The 6,227-nt window shown below is 49.0% G+C and overlaps 1 protein-coding gene across 2 annotated transcripts in view; it reads left to right on the top strand.

Moving 5' to 3' along the window:
• Positions 1 to 5,853: 5,853 nt before the first annotated feature.
• The window catches only part of Bmp2k (BMP2 inducible kinase), a 96,219-nt gene continuing 95,845 nt past the window's right edge, over positions 5,854 to 6,227 (top strand). For both annotated transcript variants that reach the window (XM_085691600.2, XM_085691599.2), the window contains exon 1: positions 5,854 to 6,140. In XM_085691600.2, the coding sequence (XP_085547726.2) occupies positions 5,972 to 6,140 (169 nt within the window). In that variant the 5' untranslated portion in view covers positions 5,854 to 5,971. The remainder of the gene's footprint in view (positions 6,141 to 6,227) is intronic.

The following is a 6,227-nucleotide window of genomic DNA, read 5'->3' as shown; positions in this document are numbered from 1 at the left end:
TCTAGAAAGGACTGAAGCAAAATCTGAATTTGGTGTCAATCAACTGAGCGGATTTGCGTGGATATCCGTGTGAGTGCCGTGAATGTGTGGATCCGGCACAGTGGGGCAGGATTCAAAATTTTTCCACAGGAAGAGCTTAATTGTTTCCCAAGCCAAGAGAAGCTTCCTCTGTCCCTCTCCCTCTCTTCCTTTCTGTCCTCCTGCCTCAGACCGGAGTTCCAGTTTTCTAAGTGAGTGTCATCATCTAATAAAATATCCTTACAGGCCAACCTGCCCGTCTCTATTACATGGTTCTGTGCATTCTTCTGTTCTAGGAATGCAAACCCTGAAACCTGAATCTAGATTATTCAACATAATCAGCCATTGAAGATCTGCAGCAAGTATTTGTTAAGTAAGCATCTAGCTAATGAGAAATGTTACCTATTTTGTTTTCAAGGAGTCTGCATATCGTCAGGAGCAAGTGCATAGTCAGATGAGCCCATTTTGAAGCTTGTTACAAGTCATGGGGACCTGAGGCCTGAGGCTTGTGGCCGAATGTCTTATGTATCAGCTATCTCATTTGCATACTAAGGGCAATAATAGAAGCTACCTTATAGCATTGTCCTGAAGCCTTACCAAGTTACTGAACACAAATCCCATTAGAGTAGCTCCGGGCGTCACCAGTGTACTACCTCAGCCGCAGGAGGAAGCAGGATCATTGAGAAGGGCAGCATTGAGGCTACCATCCCACTTTAGGGCACATGCCTCCTTAGGAGTTATGCCAAGTGCATACAGCATCGTGGCGGACCTTTCCAACCACTATCCAATCAGGCTTATGGGGTGAAGCTTCTGATCCCTTAAAATTGTTCTTAAAAGCATGGCAATGGGACCGGAGAGACGGCTCCGTGTTTACTAGCACTCTTCCAGAGGAACAGGGTTCGATGCTCAGAACCCTGATTGCTCACAGCTGTGGATAATCCCAGTTCCAGGGGATCCTGCATCCTTTTCTGGCCCAAGGGCACCAGGTATGCAGATGCTGCTTAGACACCCATGTAGGCAAAACACCTATTCACCTAAAGCAATCATTGGAAAAAAAAAAAAAACTACTCTCCCCCAAATGCCCCAAAATAGCACGGTCAGTGTCGGGACATAGCTCAGGAACAGAGTCACGTGAAGGGAATTCTGAGTCCTTGCGAGAAAACTCCAAGAAAACATGACATGAATCTTGTGACCTCAGTGTCTTTGAAACAGAATTTTTCTTGGAATGTGTTCTCATGCTCCTCCCAGGTGTGGCAGACCGGAGTGAGTTTAAGCTGTTGTTACCCATGTGCCTTCCTCACAGTAAAAATTGCCCGAATATCTGATAAAGTTGGCTGTTGTACGAAACTTTAGTCTGTCTCATGTTTAGGTCCTGCTCTCCCATGTTCTTTCTGCCAGCTAGAGTGGTGAAACTCTGTTGCAGAAACACATTTCCTATCAGAGGTGCCACTGTGTCTTTTTTCCTATTGATTCTTGTGAACACCTGGATAGCTTAAAACTTCCTATCAGATTAATCTTTTAGTAGCATATAAATTTTTATGTCACTAGGCTTGTGCCGAGCCATCTCAATGGCTCTACCTTTTAGTTAAAAAAATATTTTCAAACATTAGGAGTGTGTGTGTGTGTGTGTGTGTGTGCTCAGAGGACAATTTATAGGACCTGGTTCGCTCTTTGTAGCATGTAGATTGCAGAGACTGACCTCAGGTGGTTAGGTTTACATGCAAACACCTTTATCCATGCAGCCATCTTGCCAGTCTCCACTTTTTATGTCTGAGACAAGCTCTCTCAGTGAATCTGAAGCTTGATTCAATTATGGTGGGTGAACAAAGGCTTTCAGGGACCTACCTGCCTCCATCCCACCAGGGCTGGGGTTACAGACTTACATTGCCACCCCAGCTTTTTGCATGAGTTCTGGGGATCTGAATTCATATCATCATGTCTGTGGGACGGCCACTTTACAGACTGAGTATTCTTCCCGGAGGATTATTTTTGTACTTAGGATGATTCTACACCCTGAGCTCAAGCAATTCTCCTGCTTCAGCTTCCTGAGAGTATGGATTGTTGGCTGTACCCACATCTCTTGCCTTCAAATCCCAACAATAGCAATGAAAACAGCCAGGGTCAAAGTCTCACCTTACATCCAGGCTAAGCAATGTCACTGGTTATGTTGGGGGAAACCTTAGTCTTGCCCTCTGTCATACACAAACACCACAGATGTACACAGAAAATGGTATGTGCCTAATTAAGCAAGCATTCTAGATTGGAACATAAAACATTACAAGACAAAATGTAAAGCATCTCTTATAAACCAGATTTTAATAACCTAATCCTAAAACAGGAAATATATGTTAAGCATTATATGTTGATGAGAAGTTTGCTTTGGGCCTTGGAATTTAAATTCTGTATTTGTATAACTTTCAGGTCATGTGAGAGCATTTTAAATGTGTTTTGATGACTATCTACTAGTGCATTCCACAAGTTTAACCCAAAAGCATTTTAGACACTGAATTTGGCTCAACTTTTAAATTAACTTTTTTTTTCAATAGGTCTTTTCAAATGGTAGGCAGGGTTCTATCATTTGCGCAAGAAGTTAAGTAAGGGCTCTATCAATGAGTCAGCCAGATGCTTGCCTCCTTAGTGTGGAGTCCAGAGGTAATGGTGAGGTATCTTCAACCATCCGCCACCTCTGGGAATAGGTCTCTTACTAAATCTGGAGCAAACTGATTAGGTTTGACTAGCTGGACAGCAAGGCCTGTGGATCCCATGATCTCTGACTCTCCAGCACGGGGGTTACAGACACCTGATGCCATGGTTGAATTTTTATTTGGATGCCGGGAGCCAAACACAAGTTTGCATGTGTGTACTGCAGCATCATGTTGACCAAGCCACCTCTGCACTTCCATGCTTTTACTTGTATAATAGAGAGCCTTAAGCTGGGCGGTGGTGGTGCACACCTTTAATCCCAGCACTCAGGAGGCAGAGGCAGGCGGATCTCTGTGAGTTCTAGATATTCAGGACAGGCTCCAAAGCTACAGAGAAACCCGAGAGAGAGAGAGAGAGAGAGAGAGAGAGAGAGAGAGAGAGAGAGAGAGAGAGAGAGAGAGAGAGAGATTGATTTAGCCCTGTTGGCTGGCCCCAGACAATGGGGTTTATGCAGTTTTTTTCCTTCTGTTACCCTGATACCAGATCAAGAAAATGTTTTACTGTATTTCTGAACTGTATGATCCAGTAAATAAGTTATTAAAATGAATACATACCTACTTTAAGTCAGTAAAAGTAATGTATATGATTGAGAAATTAATGTGCTCATAAAATTTCTGCAAAAAAGCTAAAAGACTAGAATTTTCAAAAGTCTTTCCTGATTTCAGTTTGTCATGTTGCCACATCAATTGTGATTACAAATTGGTTTAGAAAGAGACACTTTTAACTCACAAACTTACTAGGAGAGCTGCCTGACAATAGGTATCACATTTTTTGTTTTGTTTTGCTTTTTGCTAAAAGTGTGTTTGGCATATTTGCTTTTAGTAATACAGATATTTTCAAAACAACACATGCATTGACTGTTACAGAAAAACAATCAGAGGACATTAAGATTTCATATTTGCTGACAACTCAACCATGCCTTGGTGGTGTCCTCAGTTTTCAGCTCGGTCCTAAACCCTAACTTTCCAGTTCCAAAGTCAAGCTACGCGTGTTCGAGGAACTGATTTTCCTCATCAAAACAAGGATGGCACCATGATTGCCAATTCTATTCTTGTTCTCTGATGAGGTTAAGTTGTACGAGGCCCAAACTGCTTGTTGAGCTGAAAATCCAGTTCTGGATTACACGGAGTGACTAAATTTCTCCAGTATTCTGCCTGAAAAACACAACTGTCAGAGGAGTGTAACTTCAGTGACTCCTCAGTTAGGAACATGGCCAGCTCATTTCTAAATGGAAACTCCCAAGTGCCACAGCCCATCAATCATCTGACATCTAATCCGGCTTCCACTGAGCTGGAATGTTCTTTAAAGGTCAGGCCTTTGGATGAAGAATGTCACTTTAGTGGGTTATGCAGCAGAAATGCCTAAATCTGGGGCCGTGCTTGAGCGTTGGAGAAACGGCTTCTCTTCAAATAGCAGAGAAGAAGAACGGAGGACTATAAGCGGAAAGTCTTCTGCTTAGTCACATTCCCTACTGCCTTCACATGTGTGCTAGAGCGTCTGGAAACACTACCAGGTCTATATTTGAGAAAACTGAAAAAATGCTACATTCGAGGTGGAAAAAAAAATCTAGATTTTGGTTTAAAAAATTGGAATTTTTCAGCACAATTACTTTTTTCCCCTTCTTCAGTAAAAAGGATCTTGCCGCGCACTCCAGGCTGGTCTCGAACTCGAATGGTGTTCCTGTTTCACAGCAAGAAACCTGCTTTCTACATATATAAACAATGGAGGCCTGGTAGTGACACATGATCATAATCCCAGTACTTGGGACATAGTGGCGGAGAAAAGACAATCACAAGTTCAAGACCGACTAGGGTGTGCAATGAGTCCCAGGCCAGCTCAGGCTACATTTGACTCCACCTCCACAAAGTGAAACCATCAGAAAGTGGGCCTGAGCGAGAATCCCCTTCTCTTTTCACATTCTCTATATTTTGCCATCCCTTCCACTCCCCAACGTCTTCTGTCCACATGCCCGCCCCGCAGGCATGAGACTCCCGCAGTTTATGAAAGTGGAGCAACGCGGCATTCTTTTTCAGATAGGTCAATTTTTTTAGGGTGGGACCAGAAACTGCGGCTTCTCAACCGTCCTAAACCTGCCGGATTCTAAGGATCTGATCCTAACCTACTTTTTCAGAATGGCCAAAAGTGAGTAAATAAGAATTTCAATGCCCCCGGTCAGCTGCGTGCCCTTGGGTGACTGAATGAAGTTTTCCTAGGTTATAGCGATTAACGATCTTTAAAAATGATCTAATACCTGTCCTGAACGCAAGCAAGCGCACGGCTCCCACAGGGCACACAGAGGGCTTTTTAAAGCGCTCTCCTAAGTGATGCTTAAACCGCAGAACGCTTCAAACATCCGCTACAGTGCGAGGACACCTGGGCTTTGCAAGTCGCCTTACGGGAACCTGCGAGCTCCGCGTCGCTCTTCCGCCCACGCTCGGGGGCGCCCGGAACACCGATTCTCTAGGGAGAGAGTCGGGCAAACGGGCTGCGACTCGAAGCGGGATCTTTCCCGAGTGGGTCAAGCTGCTGGAGGCATTTCTAAGACCCCGGAGCGACGCCCACCATCCCGACCCGAGCCGCCTCACTGAGCCGCGTTAGGAGCACCTCCCGTTACTACCGGGAACTCCGGACTCCACTGCTATCCCCAGCCCCCACCGTGATGCCCCCCCACACCCCATTTCTCTTCCACGTGACACGGGCCGGAACCGTCACTTCCGGCGGGGCGAGCAGCGCGCCTGCGCGAGGCGCCCGGCTCTGCCAGAGGTTGGCACCGGCACCTCACCCCCTCCCAACTGCCGCAAGAGGCGGGCGGCGTCGGTCGGAGCGGGGCGCCGGCGGGCTGCGGTCTCCTGGGTGCGCAGGCCGCGAGGCTCGGCCGCCACGCCCACCTCGCCCGGCCCCTCCCTCTTCCCCGGCGGCTCGCGCCCCGCGCGCCAGGCCCCGCCCCGGCCCCGCCCCGGCCCCGCCCTCCCCGCCGCGCTCTGCGGGCGCCGGGGCCGCTGCAGCGGGCTAGCCGGCTGGCGAGCGGGCGGGCGGCCGGGGCTGAGCGTTCGGGACGCGCGGAATGTGAAGCGGGCGAGCCGCTGTGCACCGTCGCTAGCTCGCTCGTTCCTGCGCGCGGAGGAAGGGCGGCGACCCCTCACGGACGATCGGCCGCGCCCCGCCGCGCTCCGTGTGGCGCGGGTCCGGTCTCTCGCCGTCGCGCGCGACCTTGTGCCCTCCTGGTGCCCTCCAGCGCGTCGGCGGGACCATGAAGAAGTTCTCTCGGATGCCCAAGTCGGAGGGCAGCGGCGGAGGGGCGGCGGCTGGCGGGGCCGCGGGAGCCGGGCTCGGCGGCGGCTTCGCAAGCTCGTCCATGGGGGTCCGGGTGTTCACCGTCGGCCGCTATCAGGTCACCCTGGAGGAGACGCTGGCCGAAGGTACGGGCGACGGGCGCGGCGGGAGGCAGGTGAGGGAGGCCCCGGGTGTGGCGGTGGCTGAGGGGCCAGCCCGGCGGCTGGTTGAGT

The sequence above is a fragment of the Myodes glareolus genome, chromosome 8, assembly GCF_982192425.1.
Source record: "Myodes glareolus chromosome 8, mMyoGla1.1, whole genome shotgun sequence".
NCBI classification, from domain to species: Eukaryota; Metazoa; Chordata; class Mammalia; order Rodentia; family Cricetidae; genus Myodes; species Myodes glareolus.
The sequence above is the reverse complement of the archived record's forward strand: the minus strand, read 5'-3'. Positions and strand labels throughout refer to the sequence as shown.